Source organism: Procambarus clarkii, chromosome 67 (assembly GCF_040958095.1).
Source record: "Procambarus clarkii isolate CNS0578487 chromosome 67, FALCON_Pclarkii_2.0, whole genome shotgun sequence".
Taxonomy (NCBI): domain Eukaryota; kingdom Metazoa; phylum Arthropoda; class Malacostraca; order Decapoda; family Cambaridae; genus Procambarus; species Procambarus clarkii.
In genome coordinates, this window is record NC_091216.1 from 16,370,262 (window position 1) to 16,395,584 (window position 25,323).

At 40.0% G+C, this 25,323-nt stretch overlaps 1 protein-coding gene across 5 annotated transcripts in view; it reads right to left on the reverse strand.

Annotated features, from left to right (window-relative positions):
• Positions 1 to 2,094: 2,094 nt before the first annotated feature.
• LOC123767542 (rab-like protein 6) overlaps positions 2,095 to 25,323 on the reverse strand; it is a 70,114-nt gene continuing 46,885 nt past the window's right edge. For all 5 annotated transcript variants that reach the window (XM_045757238.2, XM_069310364.1, XM_045757239.2 and 2 more), the window contains 3 exons: positions 22,999 to 23,543; positions 13,756 to 13,892; positions 2,095 to 9,586 (listed from right to left, as the gene is read on the reverse strand). In XM_045757238.2, the coding sequence (XP_045613194.2) occupies positions 9,401 to 9,586; positions 13,756 to 13,892; positions 22,999 to 23,543 (868 nt within the window). In that variant the 3' untranslated portion in view covers positions 2,095 to 9,400. The remainder of the gene's footprint in view (positions 9,587 to 13,755; positions 13,893 to 22,998; positions 23,544 to 25,323) is intronic.

Below are 25,323 nucleotides of genomic sequence, written 5' to 3' on the forward strand. Positions count from 1 at the left end.
TATTAACTTCTAAATATATTTCATAATAATACACACAAATATTTTGTATTATAGTATGTACAAGGTATAGCTTACTTTATTGATGACTTGTTGGCGTATGGAAGACAATGAAGTGGTGTTAAGTGTTTGGAAGGGGAGTCCCCTTCCATTATAACATCAGGCAGTGATGCCCTCACTGCCATCTGAGATGGGGTACTCTCTCTCCTACATTTTGCAGGCATGGACCTGGTTGTGGTTCACTGCTTGCTTGTCCTTACTAAGAATCTTTCTGTAGACACTTGTTTTTCTTTACATTTCAACATGTGTCTGTAGTGAGACAATGTGATGTCTCACTACAGACATGTGTTGAAACGTAGAAAAAAACATCTGATCATATGAATGATCATGTTTTTCCTCTATCATCATCTTCACAACTATTTTCTTAGGTTGAACCTTACCACTGACTTTCTTGGGACCCATGTCATGATATATAATAATTACTTTTATGTTCAAAAATGAAAAAAACACAAAAACAATTAAATTCTTTACAAAGAATTCAAGAACGATTGTCACTAAGCGGGCAGTTCTGGCAAACTGAAGTGGGGTCGCTCGTGCCACCAGGAACCACACGCTTGGTTGACCCATATGTGTATCAACAATGTCACAAGGCGAGGCAAAGGTCGTAACCCGATTCAAATTTTCCAACGAAATGCAGTCATAACCCAAAAAATTTGAAAAGAGGGATGGTCGTATCTCGAGGTTCAACTGTACATGTAAACAAAAACAATTGCAGGTTAGACACACACACACACACAAACTAAGAAACAAAAGTGCCAAAAAAATAGTTTTAAGTTTTAGACTTTAAGTTTTAACTTATTAAAATAAGTTTTCTTTTGCAGAGTGGTAGACAGCGGGAACAAATGAGGTGAGAAGGTGGTGGAGGCCAAAACTGTCAGTAGTTTCAAAGCGTTATATGACAGAGTACTAGGAAGACGGGATGCCACAAGCACAGCTCTCATCTTGTAAGTACTGTACACTTAAGTAATTACACTTAGGTAATTAAACACACACACAAATCTGAAGCATTTGTTAAACTGGTCTAAGTCTACACTAGGTACTGTATTATAAACAAAAATACCTAGTATAAAGCCATTTCAACCTTGGAAGCTAAGCGATACAACTGCATGAAATGGCACCTATTATACTTGAGATTCAGTTTGGGATTCTCTCTCCTCTACTAGAGACTGTTTGGGCAGAAAATAAAATTAAATGAATGCATAATACAGTGTAATGACAAAATTGAAGCACAGCTGTAAATTAAGTACTGTACAATAATAATTTTTAGAGTCCCAATAGTACAGTTGGGTTCATTCTCGACTCACAATCGAGAATTCCGAGTTCGAATTCCGGGCAGGACAGAAAAGGCTGGATGCGTTTCCTATCACCTTATGCCTCTGTTCACCTAGCAGCAAATATGTACCCAGGAGGTAGTCAGCTTGCTGCACCTTGGGAAGGGTCAGTAGTTTAAACTTGGGGGGAACCTCAATATAAGCCCCCCCCATTCACTTAATTAGGTAAACATGTCTAAATTAATTAGGTAAAACTAAATCTAAAAACAGCAACAAATAGGTGAACTTTAGAACCTGATTACTCAATAGTATCTTAAAATATCTAGGCCACAGATACCATATTTACTAAAGTTATTTTATAGGTAAAAGCGTAAAATAACAAGTCCACATCCATAAGGAACGTTCACATTGAAAAAGATATTATTGTAGCCAACTTGCCAACACTGCTTATCTTCTTAAATGAAAACCATTATAAACTACCATTCACCAAAAATGTCTGACTACACCTAAATAAATATCACCGATAATAATTATCACTTAAAAAGCAATCAGTGTAACAAGGATCTTCTTATGTTTTAGATATACTGTATATTACACCACTGCCAGTGTTCAAATTAATAATTAATTAATCTTGATTATTTAAGAAATGATTTATAAAATTGAGGACTTATCTGAATTTTCAAGTTAAGATTTATTAAACTTTTTTTTATATCCAGGATCATCAACATAAAATTGCTATGGTGGTAGACATAGTAAAAAAAAATGCATAAATTAAAATTTTATTTAAATGTTCACCGATTTTTATATGCAGCATCGGTTAATTTGGTAGTAGCACTTGTCAAGTTTGTACAAATATTTATCAGTATAAAATTATCTACACACAAATTTGTACTAAAAAATGCCATAATTCAGAAACAATTTTTATATCGAGAACAATAAGAATATTTAGGAATGAACGAATTATCAGGAGACGTGCCAAGCCATTACGACTATACAGTATAGCACTTGGAAGGAGTTAGGATAAGGATTTGGGATGGGGCAAGGGGGAGGGGTGGGAGGAATGGTGCCCAACCACTTGGACTGTCGGGGATTGAATGCCGACCTGCATGACGTGAGACCATCGCTCTACCCTCCAGCCCAAGTGATTTAAAATAGGACAGCTTGTACTAACAAAAATTTATCCAAATAAATCCATAAATTTTCTACTAAAGTATATAATTTTTCAGTATCTACCACACAATAAAAGTAATCGTAAAATTTCTGACTCGTGTTTATATCAGATCCACATAATAAAAGGCAAGCATAATATATATTGTGCAAGCAAACCATTCTGCAGATCATTGCTTGTAAAAATATATTTATTTTAGGGATTCATCAGTTACAAGATGAAATCATCAGAAACATGAAATATCTAATTACAAAAACAAATACAGTATACATTTCTAACCAATTCCCAGCCATCACACATTTCAATTCTTTCACTCAACATTTCTCTATAATCTTTACCTAACTACAAATGATGGAAAACAAAGTTTTCTAAGGCAGTTCTTCTATACTAGTAATCATTTTGTTTTTCCATAAATGAATTATATCTAGCACCCAATACAGTACTGTACTGTATTAGTGAAGTCATTAAAATACCATATAATACAGTATTTATGAGAAATACCAACAAAGTATAAATATTGCACTGATGACAAATATATCTTGTTCGCGTATTATACCTCCATAAATTTGTCAAACTTTGATGAATGTACAAAATAATAAATTAATTTAAAATAATGCAAATACTGAATCTAATAAATCAAATATAAGGCATTACATGTAGTGAAGCAGTTGGCCTGAGTTTTCCTTGGAAACTTTACCATGGGTAATGTAATGGGAGATATGCTTCTCCCACTTCAATTATTTGTTTTGGTTATGCTTGCACATACCCACAATACCAGATAGTCAAATTTTCAGAGAATATAAATGGAAGAGAACAAAAAATAATTTGCAGTATATGGATAAGCTGCACAAACAATAGACTAGAGGATATTCAAGTTAAACTCTGACAAATACAAAAGTGATGATGGAGGCCCTTAGTATCATAGTAGATGAGAAGGAAGCCTCTTCTAGTGTCAGAAGTTCAAAGGACCTAGAGGAAAACTTCATACAAAGGCTATGGAGGCTATAGAGACAGGAACAGACAAAAAGAGTGCCAAGAGATCTCATACTGCCAACAAGACGAAAAACACAGGTGCGACACCAAAATATCTGCCACTTATGAACCATGTATCATCGACAGTCCACTCTGTAGAAATGGTAAATCAATGGAAGCATGACATTAAATTGAGCCAGAGAGATGTAAGGAAGATCTCGTTCCTTGAATGGGTGGTTGGCAAGCTCAATGTATTAAAGGAAGAGGTAGCTGAAACCAATTCCATCCACAACTTTAATTAGAAATATGATGACATACCCCTCTCAACAATAATGTTGAGAGGGGTATGAATGGTTAGGGGTGGGGCATAAAGCGCTAGCTCTCACTCCCCTGTAGCCACCGATAGGTAAGCACTAATACCTGTTACTTAGGAAACGAATCACAGGCAGACCCGATTCCTTTCCTAGGCCTGTCAAGATGATCATCTGTCCACTAATTTGTATTAATAAATTTAACACTTTGGCTTCGTGATGACTCTCTCGGAGTCATTAAAACAATACTGTACACGTAGTTCAGGAGATGACGATAACACTGTAATCAATCAATTTTTGCTTATTCTTATTAGTAAGTACAGTATAAACATTGTGAGTGAGTTTCACATTGGGTTGTGTGCCCACGGGCAATACCTGGCCTACCTTGAGGTGCGCTGCGGATGGCCTGCCAGGCCAGGCAAAGTGTTAATACATTAATCTATTCTAGTACATTATTTTCCTTGATATTCATACATGCCACTTTATGGCAGTGACTCACTAAAAGGTTATGATATATTACTGGTGCCTATGCTGCATAATATCCACCATGTAATATAGTACTGGTAGCCCATGCTGCATAATATCCATCATGTAATATAGTACTGGTAGCCCATGCTGCATAATATCCATCATGTAATATAGTACTGGTGGCCCATGCTGCATAATATCCATCATGTAATATAGTACTGGTGGCCCATGCTGCATAATATCCATCATGTAATATAGTACTGGTAGCCCATGCTGCATAATATCCATCATGTAATATAGTACTGGTAGCCCATGCTGCATAATATCCATCATGTAATATAGTACTGGTGGCCCATGCTGCATAATATCCATCATGTAATATAGTACTGGTGGCCCATGCTGCATAATATCCATCATGTAATATAGTACTGGTGGCCCATGCTGCATAATATCCATCATGTAATATAGTACTGGTGGCCCATGCTGCATAATATCCATCATGTAATATAGTACTGGTGGCCCATGCTGCATAATATCCATCATGTAATATAGTACTGGTGGCCCATGCTGCATAATATCCATCATGTAATATAGTACTGGTGGCCTGTAGGGGCCTGACAGCTGCAGCACTTCCGATTCATAGTCCTGAGGTTCCGGGTTCGATCCCCGGTGAAGGCGGAAACAAATGGGCAGATTTTCTTTCACCCTGATGCCCTGTTCACCTAGCAGTAAATAGGTACCCGGGAGTTAGACAGCTGCTACGGGCTGCTTCCAAGGGGTGTGTAACAAAAAGGAGGCCTGATCGAGGACCGAGCCGTGGTGAAGCTAAGCCCCGAAATCATTTCGAGATAACCAAGATAACCCATGCTGTATAATATCCATCATGTAATATATTACTGGTGCCCGTGCTGCATAATGTTCATCGTATAATATATTACTGGTGCCCATGCTGCATAATGTTCATCATTGGTACAGGTGTTAATGATAATGAAATGAAGTGTAAATTGTGTGGTATGTTTATGTATGTCTCACACCTTCACCCATTATGTTCTTGATTCCCCATTAATCGATTAATGTATACAGAAATAATGAGATAAAGACTGTTCCTGAACAAATAGCCTGGATGTGTCACAATGGAAAGAGTGATGATATTCTGGAGAGAGATAAGAATTCTGCACCAAGATTGTAACTTTGTTGAATTGTTTGAATGTCTATTGCAAATTATGTCTATGTACCTAGTCATGAAAGTATTTATGTGTACGTCTGGTAACACTGCATGTGTAAAGGAAGAAATGTATATGTTTATCACTCAATGTTTGGTGATTGTGATGTGTGTCATATATATATATACCTGTATATGAACATGTTGTACTGAACAGGGTGAAAATAGATTGAGCTACCTCATCCCTTTGTGTGTATTTATACCTCAATGTACCTATATATTTATATATCTACAGTGTGTATTTATATTTATAAATATATAAATACAGTGTGTATTTATATTTATAAATATATAAATACAGTGTGTATTTATAACCACTGTGTGGTCTCAGAACCGAGAGGTCAACCACTGACATGGTGTTCTCCCCTAGATAGCTTTAAGAAAAGTGGAGGGAGCAGAGAAAACCCCCTGAACATTGCCTTCACTGACCTTACAAAGGTCTTCAACCTCGTGAGCAGGGACGGACTCCAAGATCTTGGCCAAAATTGGTTGCCCAAACCACCCTACTCAGCATGATAAAATTATTCCACGAGGACATGAAGGGCACGGTAGTATATGACGGCTCAACTTCTGAACCATTTAACATCAACAGTGGTGTTAAACAGGGATGCGTTCTTGTTCCAACCCTGTTCGGCATCATCTTCGTGATCCTTGTCAAGCATGGCTTTGGAGCAACCAAAGAGGGCATCTATCTTCGTACAAGATCTGATGGAAAGCTCTTCAATCTATCCAGACTCCGAGCAAAGACGAAAGTACAGATGAGAATCCTCAGGGACTTCCTCTTCGCCAACAATGCAGCGATCATTATGCACACAACAGAAGGTCTGCAGCAGTTATTCAATCACTTTGCCGCAGCCTGCTCCACATTCGGTCTGATAATTAGCCTGAAGAAGACACAGGTGATGGGACAAGACATCAATTAGTTACCCTTGATGGCTGGGACATGTCACATGCATGGAAGATGGCCCGCACACATATAGTTCTTATATGGAGAACTGGCATCAGGAAAGAGGTCCACCAGAAGACCCCAGCTGCATTTCAAAGATGTCTGCAAACATGATCTCAAGCAGCTGAACATCGACATCAACAATTGGGAGGCAGCAGCTGCGGACAGACCTGCCTGGAGATGCAAAGTGCAGAGGGGACTCCAGCAATTTGAGGGCGAACTGAAGAGGCAAGCAGAGGAAAAGATATCAGAAGTCTCGTCCACTGACGGACGCAACCGCTTCGGCGTCTATCTGCACTCGCTGTGGTCGGGACTGCCATTCTCGGGTTGGACTTCACAGTCACAGCGACGCTGCATCCAACTATACACACAGGGCACAACTCCATAACCCCACGAGATTGACGGATGCTTACATATACCTCAATAAACTTATTTCAATTTCAATGTTCATCATGTAATAAAGGTTGTTAGTAGATTTCTGTATTATCTCAAATATATATTTCAGGAAGAAAGCCTTCCATCCCTGACAAGACTGCAAAGGACATTGAGCAGGGATTTAAAAATGATCAGTAGTCAAAGTGTGACAAGCCTGAATGGAGGGTCTGGAATGACCGTGTGATGTATCAAATGCAAAATCGATCACTGTGGTCTTGTGACACTGCAACACTGGTTTCTATGAACAAGTTCTAGGTTGGGAAAATGAAAGGACCACAAGCTGAGGAGCTATATACAGTGTAGTATATATACTATACTGAGGAGCACAGATGAATGTTATCTTGAGATATTTATGAGTATTCAAATATTTGCAACCCAAGAAGAATGAGACAAAACATAAAAGTATGACAAGGGTCTTTGATCATACAGTGTGCAGGCAATGGGCATGTAACACCCAAAACAAGCAGTTGTCAAAGATTAATTCTTTGACATCCACAAGAGTTTCACATCAGCCTTATATATAAAAGTTGACCCCATAGGGGAGTCAAAAGCAGATGGTTGACAATATGTTATGCAGCAAAAGTAATAGCACAAGCTTTCATAGTAGAAAACTTGTCATGCATAGTAGCCCAGGCACTGAGTGGAAAATATCGTTACCACAGCAGCAAATGGTGAGGTCATCAACATAAAGTATGGAATAAATCCCTAGTCAGGAAATGTATGGGTCAAAATTTTAAAAGTAGGTTGGAGTTTGTGAAGGCTCTTGAATCTTGCTTGGCACCCCACAAAATCAAGACAAAACAACATATTTACCCAAATATCTGCATCTGATTCTTCCTCAGTAGAGGTATCGTTACTCAATGTGACACTGCCACAAACACCTGCCAATGACAAGATGGAACCATAAGAAAATAGGAACAACATAAGAATTAAGGACACTGCAAAAGGCCTTTTGGCCCATATGAGGCAGCTACTATTTATCTTCACCAACACACTCATATAACAGCATGTCTAACTTATTAACAACACTGACACCATAAAACCTTACCTGGCTTACCCATTAATGGTATATGACACTCTGCCTTTGCAAAAGGAATGGAAGACAGATGAACTAAACTATGAGACAATGCATACCAACTCCATTAAGCATCGAAACTATGATAACTGCTGAAAAGTATATGTAACCAGGATACCACAAGCGTAACACTCTTCCTGTAATTACACTTACATGCTGATTAACTATAGAACATTGCTGAGTAATTGTACAGTACAGTACCTTTATTGAAAAAGTGTAAAGTATTGACTATTATATTGTACTAAATATTTTTTGAGATATGAGAGAAAGAAAAGGAGACCTTTCGAAATCACTGGAATGCATCTATATTTTTCTCCATAAATAGTGACTTGCCCAATTTATTCTGTACAAGGTTTTCCAGGAATGTTTCTCTCCTGTAGATTGACAACCGACTGTAGTAGAAGGCTATTTGTTACAGGTAAATAATAAATTATTATTTTCTCTGTCAGGCTAAGAACCACCCAAAATACCTTGCACAAGCGTTACTTGTCCGGGCCAATCACACGATGTTCAGTATCAGTCTCTCAAGACATTTAGCATAGGTATGATAGTAAAGTTTTTTTTTTTAATATTCTGGCAGTAAAATATGTTTCTTGGTCAAATTAAACTACTGTACGTGTGTTGAAAGATCAATACAGGATATCTGCTGCACCTTTCCAAGAAGTTGCAAATGGAGCCTCCCTGAGGATCATACACTGAGCTATATCACTGGTAAATTACATTGTTACATTTCTTAAGAGAGATTCACATCAAGTGCAAAATTTCAAATGCATTCATGATAATTATAACCTGTTAAGACAGTCAAGTGACCCAAAATACTCAATGATCATTTGATCATTCATCAAAAAAAAAAAAAAAAAAAAAAAAAAAAAAATAAATTAGCCCCAAGAACTTTAACAGCATTTTCTAAGTTTCTAAATGCGTTAATGATAAACTAAAAAAAAAAAAAAACATTAGCAATCAAGAGAACTGAAGCTTTGATCAATAGGTCCATTACAAGTACCATGTATGAAAATTTTGATTTCCCTCCAAATTGTAAACAAAATGTTTTGTTCTGGAACACACAATGCATCTAATTAACTACTTAACAAACAAGCTACAGTATGTCAACTCTAAAGATGAAAATATAGCATGAATGATACGCATATGTTATTTCATATTTTCTACAATACATGTATCACAAAAAATAGAGCATTCAAAAGATGCAGCAATAAATTTGAGATAAACAGTACCTGAAGTGTTTTCTGGCCATTGCTAACCAAGTCAACATGTATTATATCATAATGTGCTATGGCATATAGCTTGCCCATTTTTTATCTATGAGCTTTTAACGGTTGTTACAATATCTTTACAAAAACTTATAATGTAAAAATTTTTAAATTCCCTTATACATCTGTGTTTTGTTGGGCCTTAAATAACCATAGGGAAGATTTCTTTAAATACCCTCTCAATGTTAAACAGCAAATATGGCTGGATTAAATAGCTTCATAAGCCTCGTCAAATTCTTTTTCTGGAGATCCGCCAAAGAATTCATCTAAACCATCTTTATCTTTATCTTTCTTCTTCTTTCTCTTCTTCTTGTCACCTTCTTTTTCCTTTTCTTTCTCCTTGTCCTTATCCTTACTTTTCTTCTTGTGCTTCTTGCCCAATTTATCATCATCCTGCAAATAAAGGTAATTGCAGTTTAAGGAAATAGGAAAATGTTTAATCTATACCGGTATTCTGAGCATGTTGAGAATGGTTCAAGAGTGCAAGTGTTGACAATGATGTATAGAGTTGATTTATTGGAGAAGTGAACAGTTCACCAACATTAACACAAGCTACTTTATCTCTAAAACCTGGAGCATACCTGGAGAGGGTTTCTGGAATTCTTCTACTCCCCCGAGCCCGGCTTGGGACCAGGCTCGATCAAAAAGCAAGATGGGCCAACTACAGGGCATCCACATGTGTTGGGAATTTCCAACACTGACACACTACCATTGTATTATAATACATCATTATTGTATACTAATTACAGTAGTTATTAATTCCACTAATGGTAGTGTTAACATAAATTAATATTTCTTTATCTGAGCATATTGCTAATATTCTCACAACATTGAGAAGCAGGATTGCATCAGATAATGTCTATCTAAACATATTTATTCCCAATATGTTAGAGAATTGAATGTGGTTCTCTAAAATTATCAGTATTCTGTACAATAATTAACTACGGATAATATAGCTCCCAATAATCCAAAACCAAGAGTTATTAACTGAGATTATTATCAAGTAACAGTTTTATCTGTTACGTACGAATGCTATGGAGGAAAAAAATTTCTCTCCATTTCTCGATTAACACCATTTAACGAGAATATGATATTATTTAATTCCCTATAATTGCAACCCAGTTCTCATTAACGCATTACATCAGTAATTACATGGAAAAGAATTATCCGTGATTATTAAATTTTGTTGTGAATGCGTGAGACGAGTTGAGGGAGGGAGGCTGAGAGACGCCATTCGCCATATTGCTTAGCTAGCGACGCCAACAATCACATCGTGCGTCCCGGGAGAGTCGAATTTACATCAATTCTACGTTAGGCCCTTGTAGTTAATCGGCCTAGGAACGTGCAATTGCTCCAGTAGCAATCTGTGATTGCTTCGGTGCAATCTCTCTTATATATCTTTTTACTGTGCACTGTCCATCGTTATGCCACGCGACCTCCCCAAACAATAAGTACGTCCATAAGGAATTAATTTATTCCTTCTATGGCATAGTGAGGATACTAGATAATAGGTGTAAACAATTAGTATATTCAGTTGAAATTTCAGCTTGTGTTGCAAGCGGCCGTGGTCCTCATGTTCCCACGCCATGCTCGAGCTCACTTGTTGCAGCAAGTAGCAGACGACGCCATTGCACCTATACCACTCCGTTCACTATTCCAGTTAAGCAGCTGAACCCTTTTCTATTGTTTCTTTGATTAAGAAAATTCTAGAACCGACTATCAGTCGAAGACATTTAGTTTATTTGATTTGAGATATCTAACGTAATATGTGAGCCTCATAAAGGTCAAGTGAGAATAATTTCTTGGTTAATCAACATATAATCTTTTACCATTAATCAATTTATCTAATGTTTCTTAATATAGTATTTAGTAGAATTTACTAATTTTATTCGAGGAAGAACCAGCCTCGATGAAGCGTACTGGGAGTAGATTACTTCTGGTATTAACCCCCATTTTGTGAAGCACGGAAAGTTTATTCCCGAACATTAATATTATACAGCCCATTGAAGTTTAAGGAATAATCTTTAATAGTTTCTTATCCATAGGCACTGGTGTTTCAGTCCTTATCATTTAACTTTATCTGTTTCCCTTTTCAGTCAAAATAGGGTGGTCCTTCGATTAATTTAAATTAATCTATTAATTAAATATCAATCAATTAATAGAGAGTAAGCTTTCTTCCCAACAACATGAGCAACAAGCCACAACACAAAAACAGGCAAATCTGAGGCAGCCTGTGGAGTCTCGTCACTACAAAAACAAATGGGCAAAAACCAAATTGCCAGACAAATGAAACCAAACATCAGAGACTGCAGGGTAGATGGTAACTCGCCTAACAGAACGCAGAGAGAGATAGTAAGACTTCAGGTTATCTTGAGATGATTTCGGGGCTTAGTGTCCCCGCGGCCCGGTCCTCGACCAGGCCTTCACCCCCAGGAAGCAGCCCGTGACAGCTGACTAACACCCAGGTACCTATTTTACTGCTAGGTAACAGGGGCATAGGGTGAAAGAAACTCTGGCCATTGTTTCTCGCCGGCGCCTGGGATCGAACCCGGGACCACAGGATCACGCGTCCAGTGTTCTGTCCAAAGCGGCCCAGAGCTCCAAAACTGACCAATAGTTTGTCAGAAACCCGATAGACAACCTTTAAACTCACAAGTAGCAAGTGCAGGTTCATTGTGTCAAATCAACTATCCACATCAAAGACCAGTGGGGCTTGCCAGGGCCTGAAGATAGGAACCAAGTAAGATATCCAGTAGTCTGCAAGATAAACACAGCTATGAAAGGCATCAGCAGCAAAGCCCAATGTATCCCACAACAATAAACTCCAAACATTCCCAGCCACTGGGCCTTGCAGAAGAGTTGAAAGACCCTTGTACTACCCAGGGCAAGACTCCATACACAGTAGGATAGAACACTGCGTATGGAGTTTGCCTCTCCACGGCAAACGTTTGAACTCCCCAAACAAATCACACTATCATAGCAGGGGCAATATAAAAATGAGCCCCAAGGGAAGAGTAGCCCTAAACACATGCAGCGAGGGAAAAAAAGACAGAGTTCATGAAAAACGTAAAGCATGAAACGCACTCATAAAGCAAATACCTAAGTTTACAACAACACGCAAGCAAATGGCTTCCACAGGATAGAGTTCAATGGATAGCCCACACTTATCTTGGAAAACTCCAACTCGTTAAAACTGGTGATTCAAGGAGGTTCAAACTTGGCGACATGAGCGACAAGAATGAGGGTCTAATGATGTGGAAGCTGGAAACTTCGTGTTGCCACTATTGGTGGCCAGACATAACTAGGGGAGTTTAATAAAGCTACTGAGTGAAATACTTGCTAAGTAATTTGCTGTTTCAGTCTTTTTCCCTTTGTGAACCCTGCAACCGTTTGTATTGCTTCACTAAATTTTTGGATGCTTTCTTGGTAAGGGTGATGACAACAATTCCCTACTTCCTGTGCCTCTGAGGGGGAGGGGAAGCTCAGGGCTCTGGTTCTGAATGGCACTAGGCCATTCAGAACTCCCGATTCTGATGAGTGGTGCTATCAAAGTGAGCTAACTGCTAGGAGCCAGGGTTAGCTCTGCCAGAAAAAAAAAACCTGTCTTGAACAAAATATGTTATAATATACAAAATAATATGCCTACCATATTTTATAACAAAAATTACAGAAACTTGTATGAAGTGTGAGGGTTTGCAGGATGCATAATTGCTGCTAACTGGTAGCAGCAATTACTGGACCAAGGGACTGTCATGAAGGTCAGAAGATTCTGTCAAACATTACATAATTTAAAAAAAATTTCTAAGCACATTGGGGGGAGGTTGCTTATCATGTCATAGTTCACTTTCCTTGCATTCACCGTTTTTGTCTAGAGCAGCCAAAGGGTTATGGAAGTAAAGGTGGGATGATAGAGATGCGAGGAATATATTGAACATTAACATATTTGAAGTCTAGTATTAATTTAGCAAGAGGGTTAGCAATGCTGAATTTTCCATGGTAATGATTATTGATGATGATGTGTTTGATGGTTGCAGAATAAATACACTGCATCCTAATTAAAGAGATGAAATAATGCAACTGATAAGGACCATGACTTGATAAGGCACGTTATTTTGACTAATTCTTTTCATAACTGATGTTCATGAATAGGAGAGAGTGTTCAATGCAACTAAAGCAAATTATCATTGGAGAGACAGTATAATGTAGTTAGAGAGAACCATAATGGAAGGAAGGGCATAATGTACCAAAAATAGATCAATGGAAGGAAGGGCATAATGTACCAAAAATAGATCAATGGGAGGAAGGGTATAATGTACCTAAATCAAGCATCATTCCAAGAGAGAGGAATACCATTTACTTTTTCATGGTAATGATTCTATGAACAAGTGCAGGGAAAGTTTTAATACACGTGTTCCACACAGAATAGATGGAGACCAACTGAAGGTCATAGTTGTCCAACATTCAGAGACAGGAACACGTTGAAGCTCTACTATTTCATGTATAAATCTTGGGGATTGAAATATGGAACAGTGAGAACAAAACAGCTATAATGCCACTGTTACCTTTTCCTTCTTTTCCTTGTCTCTTTTTTTGTGTTTTTTCTTGCGTTCTGAGAGTTCTGAAGGACTATCACTTCTTGAAGTGCTACAACTGTGATGGCTAATCTTTTCTATTACTCGACTTGCTTCTGCAACAGAACCTGAGGAGAAATGAAAAACAACAGAGTAGAATCATTAAAGCCTACATATCATCTTTGCTTTTCAGTATTGAACTCCTGTAAATGTGTAATTTAAACACATTCATATAAGTGACCAGAGTACAGTACTGAATAATTCTGAATTTGTCAACTATATATTTGTAGGTACAACTGTCATCTGAACTTTCAATTTTTTATACAATAAAAAGCTTTCTTTACAATTTTAAATCTTGTTCATCTAATATTTATTAACTCTTATAGTACTTACTGCTAACTCAACCCAATCTCCTACCAAAATTATTATTCAAATTATTTTTTAAATAATGGAAGGAATGAACAGGGTATCAATCTCGGGCACATGACAAAGGCTGTAAGCATTCAGGAGCCAATGACTGATGTCGTCAGTGAGAAGTAAAGTTAGGAAAGCCCAGCCTCCGCAGCCTCAAGAGAAGGTACCTTACCTACCTTGAGGTGTTTTCGGGGCTTAGTGTCCCCGCGGCGTGGTCGTTGACCCGACCTCCTCATTGCTGGACTGGTCAACCAGGCTGTTGGACGTGGCTGCTCGCAGCCTGATGTATGAATGCCACACCTGGTTGATCAGAGACCCTTTGGAGGTGCTTATTGAGTTTTCTCTTGAACACTGCAAGGGGTCGGCCAGTTATGCCACTTATGTGTAGTGGAAGCATGTTGAATAGTCTCGGGCCTCTAACGTTGATAGAGTTTTATCTCAGAGTACCTATTGCACCTCTGCTTTTTAATGGGAGTATTCTGCATATCCTGCCATGCCGCCTGGTCTCGTGATGTTATTTCTGTGTGCAGGTTTGGGACCAGCCCCTCTACTATTTTCCATGTGTAAATTATTATGTATCTCTCCTGCCTGCCCTCAAGAGAATACAAATTTAGGCTCTTTTAGTCGGTCCCAATAGTTTAGATGTTTTACCGAGTGAATTCTAGCAGTAAAGAATCTCTGCATGCTCTCCAGGTCAGCAATTTCTCCAGCTTTGAAAGGGGCTGTCATTGTGCAGCAGTATTCCACTCTACTAGCACTAGTGTCTAGCACTAGTGTCTTGAAAAAGTATCATCATCATCAGTATAGCATCTCTGGTTTGAAAAGCTCTTATTATCCAACCTGTCATTTTTCTTGCAGTTGTGACGGCTACTTTATTGCATTCTTTAAAGGTAAGGTCTTCCGACATGAATACACCCAAATCCTTTACATTGCCTTTTCGTTCTATGTTATGAATTGACTGTGCTTTGTACGTGGTTTCCATTTTTATATTATAATTTTTCCGTAGCGCATGAACTTGAACTTATCTTCTTTAACCCTTAAGTTGAGCAACACATCATATGATGGGTTGAGTGACTTTCTATAAATTGCGCATCCCATCATATGATGTATTGGAGTACTACACAAGATTTAAACGGCCCGCAGATACATGGGGTTCACCTCACCTTCATCAGGGCTCATGTAAACAAACGCCATTTAAAACAAAATCGTGGGCCAAATTCCCGGGTGTGAGGGCCTCAGTATTGAGCGAGCCACCAAGCCTGACGCACGCAGCACGAGCTCACAGCACTGCTGTTCAGCTTGTGACCACAGCATTGCCTAAAAATGCCATAATATACATGTTCATGCTATTATTTAGCGATGATATTATTACAGAAGACCCCTGACTGTGATACAAATGACCAGGATTCTGATAATAGCAGGATTGTTGTGATAATCAGCGCTGTAGTGGGAGGAGTAATCTTGGTGGGGAGGGAAGTAGCATTGTCTGCTGACTCTGTGTGACCACCTTTTACTGTTTGAACTCACTATACCAGCTTAGTTGTTCACTATGGTGAACAAAACATGCAGATACTTATATATATAACCTGAGTATATAGTGTAATAACCGACTAAGTATTTGTTCACTGTTTGATGAACATAATAATTGAATCAATAATATGCACACCATATTTTTTAGTACAGCGATGATTCACTCATTTTATTATATAAATATATCACACTACACACTATTGAATAATATTACAGCAAAAAAACTACGAAAAATCAATCGGAGACATTAAAATAATTAGGTAATTATATCTTTGTGGCCACTCCTGCCTGACACCTGGGAGCAACAGACCGTCTGGGACGCACGCTGAGTCAGCGCCTGTTTTTTTGCCAGACTTCCCCGCCCTATAGCGGGCAATATATGCCACTTACAATTTTTTATTATTTTTCCCGTGATCAGAGAACACAAATTAACAGGTTTAGAAGAATTTTTTTTTTTTTTTTGGTATGTACTTGTGGGTGACAAATGCTAATTAGCCCTGAGCAACACAAGGGTTAAACACCATATTATTTTCTGTAGTCCATAGAAAGACCTGATTTCCATCTGATTGGAGATGTGATTGGAGATATCTTTATGATACCCCATAAACCCAGAGCATGCTATGCAAAAACAGATGAGCAAGCAAGTACAGAGCCTCCTGGATATAGCAACAGTGATGTTGGGTCCAGAATGAGCCCACAATCTACATGCAGAAACAAAAGAGGGGAAAAGGAAGGGTGATAACCCCCCAATTGCAGCCAATATTTCTCAATGCAAAGACAGTAGGTGGCAAATGCAGCCAAGGCCAGAAAAGGCACACACATTGAAAAAATGTGTCCATGGCTCAGGAGGGTATGGGATAGAACACCAGAGGAAATTAAGTGATTGGCAAACTCCACGAGGACAATAGGATCCCAGGTGAGGTATCGGCTACACCTAACCAAGACACCAAGATTCCTAGCAAAGACCAACCTTTGAACCTGAAAGAGGAGAACTGGGAAATACATGGAAGAAAAAACAATGATCAACATCCAACCAGTAAGGACACCCATTCACACTTGGGCAGAGAAAGTGTTAAGGCCTAAGCACTAATCAACCACACACCCAACAGAGAAATAACAGCAAATATAGCTGAAGGAATTGTGTGAAAGACAGCATGATGGATGTAGAGTTGCTGGAATAAGGACCATGGCCAGACAAAGAAAAGCATGGGTATCAATGGAAAAACCAGCACTGAATGTAATAGTACACCTCATTCTAGATGCCCCAATGACTCCCTGAAGCTATCTCACCAAGATGTCTCCCAACTACTAGGTCACATCAGCCATGGAGTCCTGTATGGCCTACCAAGGACCATGAGCAAGAACCTGGACCCTTACAGACACACAAAGGGCGTGTTACACTCTGCCAGAAAAGCATCCAGAGTCAGTGAACTAATACAGACCACTGCCGAGTTCAAAAGAACCGAAGCACTTGAAATTGCAAAACAAACTCCCTAAACAATGTAAACAAATGACTGACTCTCTCAAAACTAGCATGAGCTCATTAGGTCATGCCAGTCTTCCAAGCCAGTTCTGGAGCAGATGTAAAGATGATAAACACCAACTGACAAACCTGGAAGGGAGGGAGGGAATCAGGAAGCCAGTGGGGCTCATCCAAAGAGAGGCTTTCCTTACATTCAACCATGGTTTTCTGGGGAAGCCCCAGAATCTAACTACCCATTTAGAAGAAACACAAGGGACTTACCAGGGAAGAGGAGGAGAGTAATTATGACAGGTAATTAAGACAAAGAATGGACAAGAGAAACTACCCAAGGTAACACAGGCATGATGAGGCCCAGGAACATTAACTAAATCCCAGGCCATTAAAACCCTGTTTGACCATCAAATCCCCTGCAGCCAAGTATCAGCCCAGGATATAGTTAGCAAAGACCATCATAAGAGCAGCATATTTATGAACATAATGGGCACGAGGGTCGACTACAGGCTGGCTGCACTAAACACTGCAGATGACCTGAGAAATACAAGCCATGGAACAAGAAACATATGAAGAAGGAATAACCCACAAAGCATAAACCGAGACAGAATCAGTGGCACAAAAGGTAGTGGGGAACAGTCACCACAGCGCACAGCACATGATGCACCCCCCAGCCGAACTAACCAAGCATCAGCAACCAAAGGACCCCTTTGGAAGCTCGTTGATTCATTCTTACCCAGAAAAGGAGGAGAGGGCTGTAAACAAACAATGCCAACAAACAAAAACCCCATCTCTGGAGAAGAGCATAAAGCTCCCATACCCAACAACTGGAGGTGTGCACTAACAGAAAACCACTTTGAAGAAAAATCATGGATCAAAGAAGAAACCATGAACCAAGGGGAAGAAAGACACACCTACATGGTCAAAAGACCAAAAGGGCTCAAGTGGCACATGAAGTCTTGCTTTGGGACTGGAAAGAAATAAGACGCCCAACAAAGAGATGCAGTCTCGACCATGCCAACCACTACCCACTCTGCAATGAGCCAGCAGAGACAAGGGAAAGAAACCTGCCCTGAAAGGCCTGACCCCCGGGAGGGGGGGGGGGGGGGGAGGATGAACCAACTCCACCAAAGGCTTAAAAAAAATTACTCCAAAAGCCCATAAATCATGGGACCAGGAGTTGGCAAAATGGGTGAGCATCTTCCCCCCCCCCAACAGTTCCAACAACAGAGAACTACAAAAGGGCCAGTGTGAGCTACAAACAGCAAAGTCTTTCCAGGAAGCATGAGAATGACACTGATGAGCAGAAGAGGAACCAGCAGCAGGAGCCACATATGACCCAGAATCAGATTCCACTGAGGGCCTACTCTAATCAGCAATAGGTAAAGCCCCAGCCTTACCCAACTTCCTGTGAAGAAGAGGAAGAGAACCCCCTAGTACACAGTAACTGGTAAATGGGAAGCTGCCACAGAACACAAGAACTGAGCAACAACATCCTCTGGAAAGAGTAGAGACAAAAAGGGGCCAAGGACCAAGCCAAATCCAACGATGGGGCCAACGCAACCTGCTGGCAAGTGAGACAGGCAGAATAGAACACCACAACCACTTCCCTGAGCAAAGGTACAGAGCCAGTCAGAAAAAATTTCAATAAGGGTAAGAAAACACACAACTGTAGCCAAGTGCGAGCAAGCCCACAAGCCATCCACTACAAGGGCTGCAGAAAATGAAAGCAACTGAGCATAAAGCTGCACCAACTCCATGTCCTGGGAAAGAGTAGAGCAAACAGGCAGTCATTCAGTCTCAAAAGAGGAACCACCCAAACACACCTGAAAAAAAAGTTTGAAACCTCACACCACTAGAGCAAGTAGGAACTGCAAAAGCTGTACCAAGCCCCAAGAAAAACAGGTATTCACTAGTCTGGAAGACTCCGGAACCTCATAGTGCAGTCAATACGGTGAAGAAGACCTAAACTCAATAGAGGCAGGGTCCATCAGAAGTCATATGCAGGTTATGCAGAAGTTACAGTATTTAAAAGAAAAGATCCACTCATACTACAGAAGGGAGGGGGGAACCAGAGAGAAAGGAAACCTCTGAAAGGACATATCCTATGGACTATAAGACACATGGAAATGCACCCTGGGGGTTGCTGCAGAAAGATAAAAAAACACACAAGGAAACTCCGGTGCCAAGAAAACCCTCTTCCCTATGAAGCAAAAGGCCTTCATTGGAAGGAATGAAATACTAATTGTGGTCAAATTAATTCAAGGACCCTTATTGGGCTCTCTACAACCCGTAAGTCAGAAGTGAAGGTTTAGTGGCGGAGCTGGAGTCCATGCACTGCCTGGGACAAAAACAACATCCAGAGGGAGGTTTCAGAAGGGGGTTGGAAATAGGAAAATCCTCAAACCTTGGTGGACTAGGCAGCTCAATTCACGCCCGAAGTGAGCCACCCCCAAGAGAAGGCCAAGACACACCTTAACCCTTAAGCTGCTAAAGGGTCCTGAGGAGATTTACACCCTTGTGCAAAAGAAAAAAAAATTCTAATTTTTTTTTTGTCTTCTAAAAATGTTAATTTGTGTTCCCTGAGCATGGGGAAAAAAATAGGCGAGATATTTTGGCCGCAATAGGCCGAGGAAGTCTGGCAAAATGTGGGCGTTGACAGAGCAGTCATCAGAGACGGTCAGCGTTACCTGAGCTATTAGGTGGGAGTTGCCACCAAGATATTATTACCTAGTTATTTTAATGTCTTTGATTTTTTCTTATTTTTTTGCAGTATTAATATTCAATAGTGTGTAATGTGATAGATTTATATAATAAAATGTGTGAATCATCGCTATACTCAAAAGTATGGTGTTCATATTAGTGATTCAATTATTACGTTCATAAAACAATAAACATAGTTTTGCTGTTATTACACTATATACACACACGTTATATATAAGTACATATCTACATGTTTTGTTCACTACAACTGTACACCTAAGCTGATATAGTTAGTTCAGGCATTAAGAGACATCGCTACACACACAGTCAGCTGGCGGCAGCCTCCCTCACTCATTCAAGGTCAGGCTCACTAAAATTTCTCCCCAACAATACTGTTTGTGATGTTATTACACTATATACACACATTATATGTATCTACATGTTTTATGCACTGTAACTGTATTCCTAAGCTTGTAGGGTGCCCAAAGAGCATAGTGGCCACAGTCTACACAGCTAGACAAGTCATGCAGATGACGCCACCTCCGTCACCCAAATGGCTCCTCCCAACAATCATTTTGCTGTTATTACACTAATACACACATTATATATAAGTATCTACATTTGTGTTCACCATAGAGAACCACTGAGCTGGTATGGTGAATGCAGACAATAACAGGTAGCCACACAGTCAGTAAACGACACTATCTCCCTCCCTCAGCATTACTCCTCCCACACAGTGCTAATTATCACAACAATCCTGGTCATTTTTATCAGTCAGGGGTCATCTGTAATATTGTCATCACTAAATAATAGCAGTTACATATTTATTTTGACATTTTTAGGCGATGCTGTGGTCACAAGCTGAACAGCAATGCTGTTAGCTCATGCTGTGTATGTCAGCCTTGGTTGCTCCAACAGTACTGTGGCTCTCACACTGGAGAATATTACCCAAGATTTTTTTTAAACATGGTATATGTTTACAAGAGCCCTGAGGAAGCTGATGTGAACCTTGTGAAGCCGCGGGCCATTTGAATCGTGACTGGCACCCTATGGCGTATATATACGCCATGTGCAGTTTAAGGGTTAAACTAAACACCCCGCCCTGACTGAAACTCTCCCACAGTTTAGAGCCACAGGTGGGTGGAAGGGAGGAGGGGGGGAGGTAAGGGAAAAGGAACAGTTGCCAGGCACATCACACCTGAAGGGGAAGAAAGATGAGACATGGATGGAATCAAGGTGGAGTTTACCAAACCTCCAATTCTGGGTCCACCAGGGCCAGCTTCAGGGCATCCAACCGGGAACAAATTTATGAAGCTGAAAGCTGGCAAACCGAACCTGCCAGATGGCAGCAGCCTGATAAGCTTGCACTTCACTTGGAGTATAAGAAAAAAAGCCACATGGGTAAAATAAATCCAACAGGACTCAAGAAAATAGGTGTCAATGACCCAACAGGCAGCATGGCGGAGGAAGAATGAATGATCATTGCCGCGTAGTTTGGATGATGAACAGCCCTCAAACTCCACAAGGCAAGAGGAGGTTTGGAGAGGATATCCATAGGACATGTTGAAAAACCCACAGGGAGATCATCAGAGCCTGAATAATAGACAAAACAGGGCACCCAGGAACTGGGGGATGCCAACCAGGAACTACAAGTAGATCAACACAGCCTAGCCAAAGGAACTGTGAAGGCCAACCTCAGTATGCAGTGTAAAACAAGCATGCGAGCCCCCCAGTGTTCCTCAATCAACTAAAATGTTTGCCCCCAGAGTCTTAGACAGAGGGGCCAGAAGACCCTTAAAATACTTGAACTAGGGCCCCTCCACCCCAGTGGTCAAACCTCTAAAGAGTAAACTCCTCAACACTCCAGAGTAGAGAACTCTCAGTACAAGGGTAGCACAAGGGAGCACATGGGAAAGGCTAGCCCTGAGAACATGCCAATAAGTATCCTACAAGCTAGGGACACACAACAAACTGGACAGAAAGCATGTGAAGCTAAAATACAGAAAATACCAAGCAAATGACCCCTGCAGGAAGTGACCAAATTGATTTTGAAAGCTGGGAAAGACCTGGAGCTCCAGCTTCCCCTCCAACTAGCATGGGTTTAGTGCTGGTGAGCTCGTACTAGTTTCAAGAGATTCAGACGTGTGTTAACATTGTGTAGGGAGATTGTTTCAAAGTTTCGAGGCTTCAGTCCCTTTAAACCCAGCAGTGGTTTGTATTGGCACCGACTTTCTAAAGGCTTTCCTGTTGAGATGGTGGATTGACACTGTCTGCACTTCTGTGATGGGGAGGGGCATGTTCTGCCTCATGGTCCCCAGTAGGCCAAATAAAACTCTGCAGCTGATTTGACTTTACAATAGAGAGCCATTTCAGTGAAATGCCTCTTTCTGGTAGAGCCCCAGTGGCTCCTTGAAGCTATCGTGCTGAGATTATTCCATATTAAAAAGTCACAGCAATCACAAATTCTGTTTGGCCTACTGGAGACCAGAGCCAGAACCTGGCCCCCCCTCATATAGAGGTACAGGGAGCAAATGACAACTGCCACCCCACTGGGAAAGCATCTACAAGGTCAGCAAAGCTTGATGGACAACTGGAGGTTTAAAAAAAAAAGCCAAACAACTCCACAAACAATTCATATACAACGAGGGATTCACTCAAACTGGAGCCAAAGGAGTGGTCCACACAGGGGGGAAAACAGGACGACTGAAGTGTGTTGGCATGGGAACCAGCAGCTCCTGGGATGCTGCCATTTGGCAGTGACCAGCATTAACTAGGGGGTTCGAACTACTAGGTGGATTGTTTGGGAAGTCATTTGCTGCTTTATTTCTGTTTTTTTTCTGTGAACTTTGCAGTTGTCTGTCTCACTGCACTTTCTTTCTGGATTTTTCATTTGGTGAGGGTGACCATAAAGAACCCCCTGCTGCCTTTGCCTTTGTGAGGGGGGGGGGGAAGAGAGAGGCTAAGTTCTGGCTCTGGTCTTTGTTAGGATATTAAGGACTCCTGGGGCTGATGTGACTGCATGGAGCTATCTTTGTGCAGCTAGCTATTAGGAGCCACCATTCAAGCCCTTAGAAAAATACTGTAGTTTCATCTTAGCCTAGTATTCAACTTACCATCATCAGGATCAGAGCCATCCAACACTGATCCCTCGGGCATTACAATGATATTAGAAACATAAGGATTAACAATGGTTCCCTCTTCAGAGTTAAGCCAGTCATCAAGCTTGTCAATTTTCTCTTCTTCTTCTTCTTCTTCTTTGCATTCTTTTTCACAGTCTCTAAAACCAAGGATGGTGTTTGTTGTTTTATCTGGCTGCAAGGTGTAAGAGTGTGTGTCCTCAATACTAAAGTTTGACATGCCTACTAATACTTCATGTGATTCTTGCTTTTCATTATCAGTTAGATTTCTTTTACTTTTATTTTTCACCTCCTTTTTGCCAATTTTTACACCTTCAGAGCTATGTACATTATCAAACCTTAAGTCTGAAATATCACACTTAACAAATGACACTTCTGGATTATTGTCTTCCTCCTTCTCTTGCTCAACTTCTTCAATTTCATCAGCAATAATTTCAACATTTGATCCAAGCTGGAGGTCATCTGGGTCAAGGTCAACTTGGAAGCCCGACACCATTGGATTTCCATCGCATTCGTCTTCACTGCAATAAGTAACAAGAACAAATTTTGTGTAATAAATTTAGGTCTTTTAAAAAGTATAATATTTAAATAACAATCATCAAATTTATAATTACCACTTATGCATTCTGAAGATATAGTGGGGATCGGGAGTCATGTTTTAGTTACCTACCTAATCTGCATTCTCTGGCTATGTACGCAGAAAAACAACAAAAATGTAGATTTTTTTTTTAAATAATAAGAGTAAATATTTGTGAACATTTTGAATTGAATTAAGAAGCTAGATGTGGTGAGTGACACAGTACATTGGAACACTGTACTGTGTTACCCACAATATCATTGGATGTCACCTTTATCATTGACACACAAAAGCATTTATGTATGTGATCTTGCCCATTTATAGATATTACCCCAAGCAGAATCTTTCTTTCAAAAGACGAAGAAAAATGATTTCGCATTCTTAATTTTTTGTTTTTTCTTACCTGCTCAGCATACCTGGCTTTTTACACATCCACCCACTTTACATACATGAAACCTTTTGGTAAGAGTGTGCTTGCACTCTTACCAAAGGATTGAGTGAATTATTTTTTGAAACTTTTTGCAGAGCCTGTTGGCTGGTTTCAGTGCTTCATTTTCATGAACCATGCAGTTCTTCGTATTGTTTCATCCGCTTTTCTGGGCACTTTCCTGTGTGAGGGGATGATGATATCAAGTCTCTGCTCTCTGTGCCTCTGAGAGGGGGAGGGGGGGCCAGGTTTTGGCTCTAGGTCCCCATTAGGCCAATACTAACATAACTACTAAGGCTGATGTGACAGTGTTTGAGAAGCTACCTCAACGAGTTAGCTTCCAAGAGCCACAAAGGGGCTTCACCAGAAAGAGGAAATAAAGAGGAAGGTAGACCAATGGAAGGAAAAGTAATAAGGCAGCATGGGGAGAGAGGAGCTACAGTCAAGGAGAAAAGGAGAAGAGAGCAGCATTGGGAAAACTTCCCAGTCCCAGCAGTCTCAAGAGTAGCAAACAAAGAAATGACAACAGGGAGTTGAGTTTGGCAGAACACAAGAGAAAACGTATAACACTTGCATCCTTTAACCACCGTACTACGCCGAGTTTATTGTGAAATTCCCCCGGTGCACATGAAATAAAGTGTTCCCAAAAAATTATTTTTTCTTTGTAAAATGATAAATTCCCTTCCCTGAACATGTCTATGTAAAAATAAATACCAAATTCCACTTACTTTGGCTTTGGGGACGTGTACAAAGTGTGCTGTGACGTCATCAGGGCCTGGTTGCCCGTGCGTGAATCACCCAGACATGGTCACGCGGGCCATTCAAGCACTGTGTTGCCACAAATATATTTTCAATTATTTGTTTTATGTATTTCCAATGCAGTTTTATTTGTTGTTTTTTTATTGTATATGATGCATATTTGTGTCTTTACAATATGTATACAGTAGAACGTTCATAAAGTTCCCTGGAACTGTGATATATGTGTCAGTAATGTGTCCACAATAAATGTTTATTGTCGCAATATTACCTGTTAAAAATTCACTAAAATTACAATATGTACAGTTTCACACACTATTTACACAGTAACACACTGTATTACACACTCAGTACTTTGGAAGCGAGTAATAATCAACGAAGTAGCCCATGGTACACAGCGCAATTTCGCTCTCAGTGCACCAGGAACAGATAAATTTTCGCTTCCTGTTTCTTCATTGTGTGCACTTGCAAATAATAAACCCTTGGCTTTAGTACTTGTAGGTTGTATGTAGCCAAGCTTGTAAAGCATAAGGTAGTATTG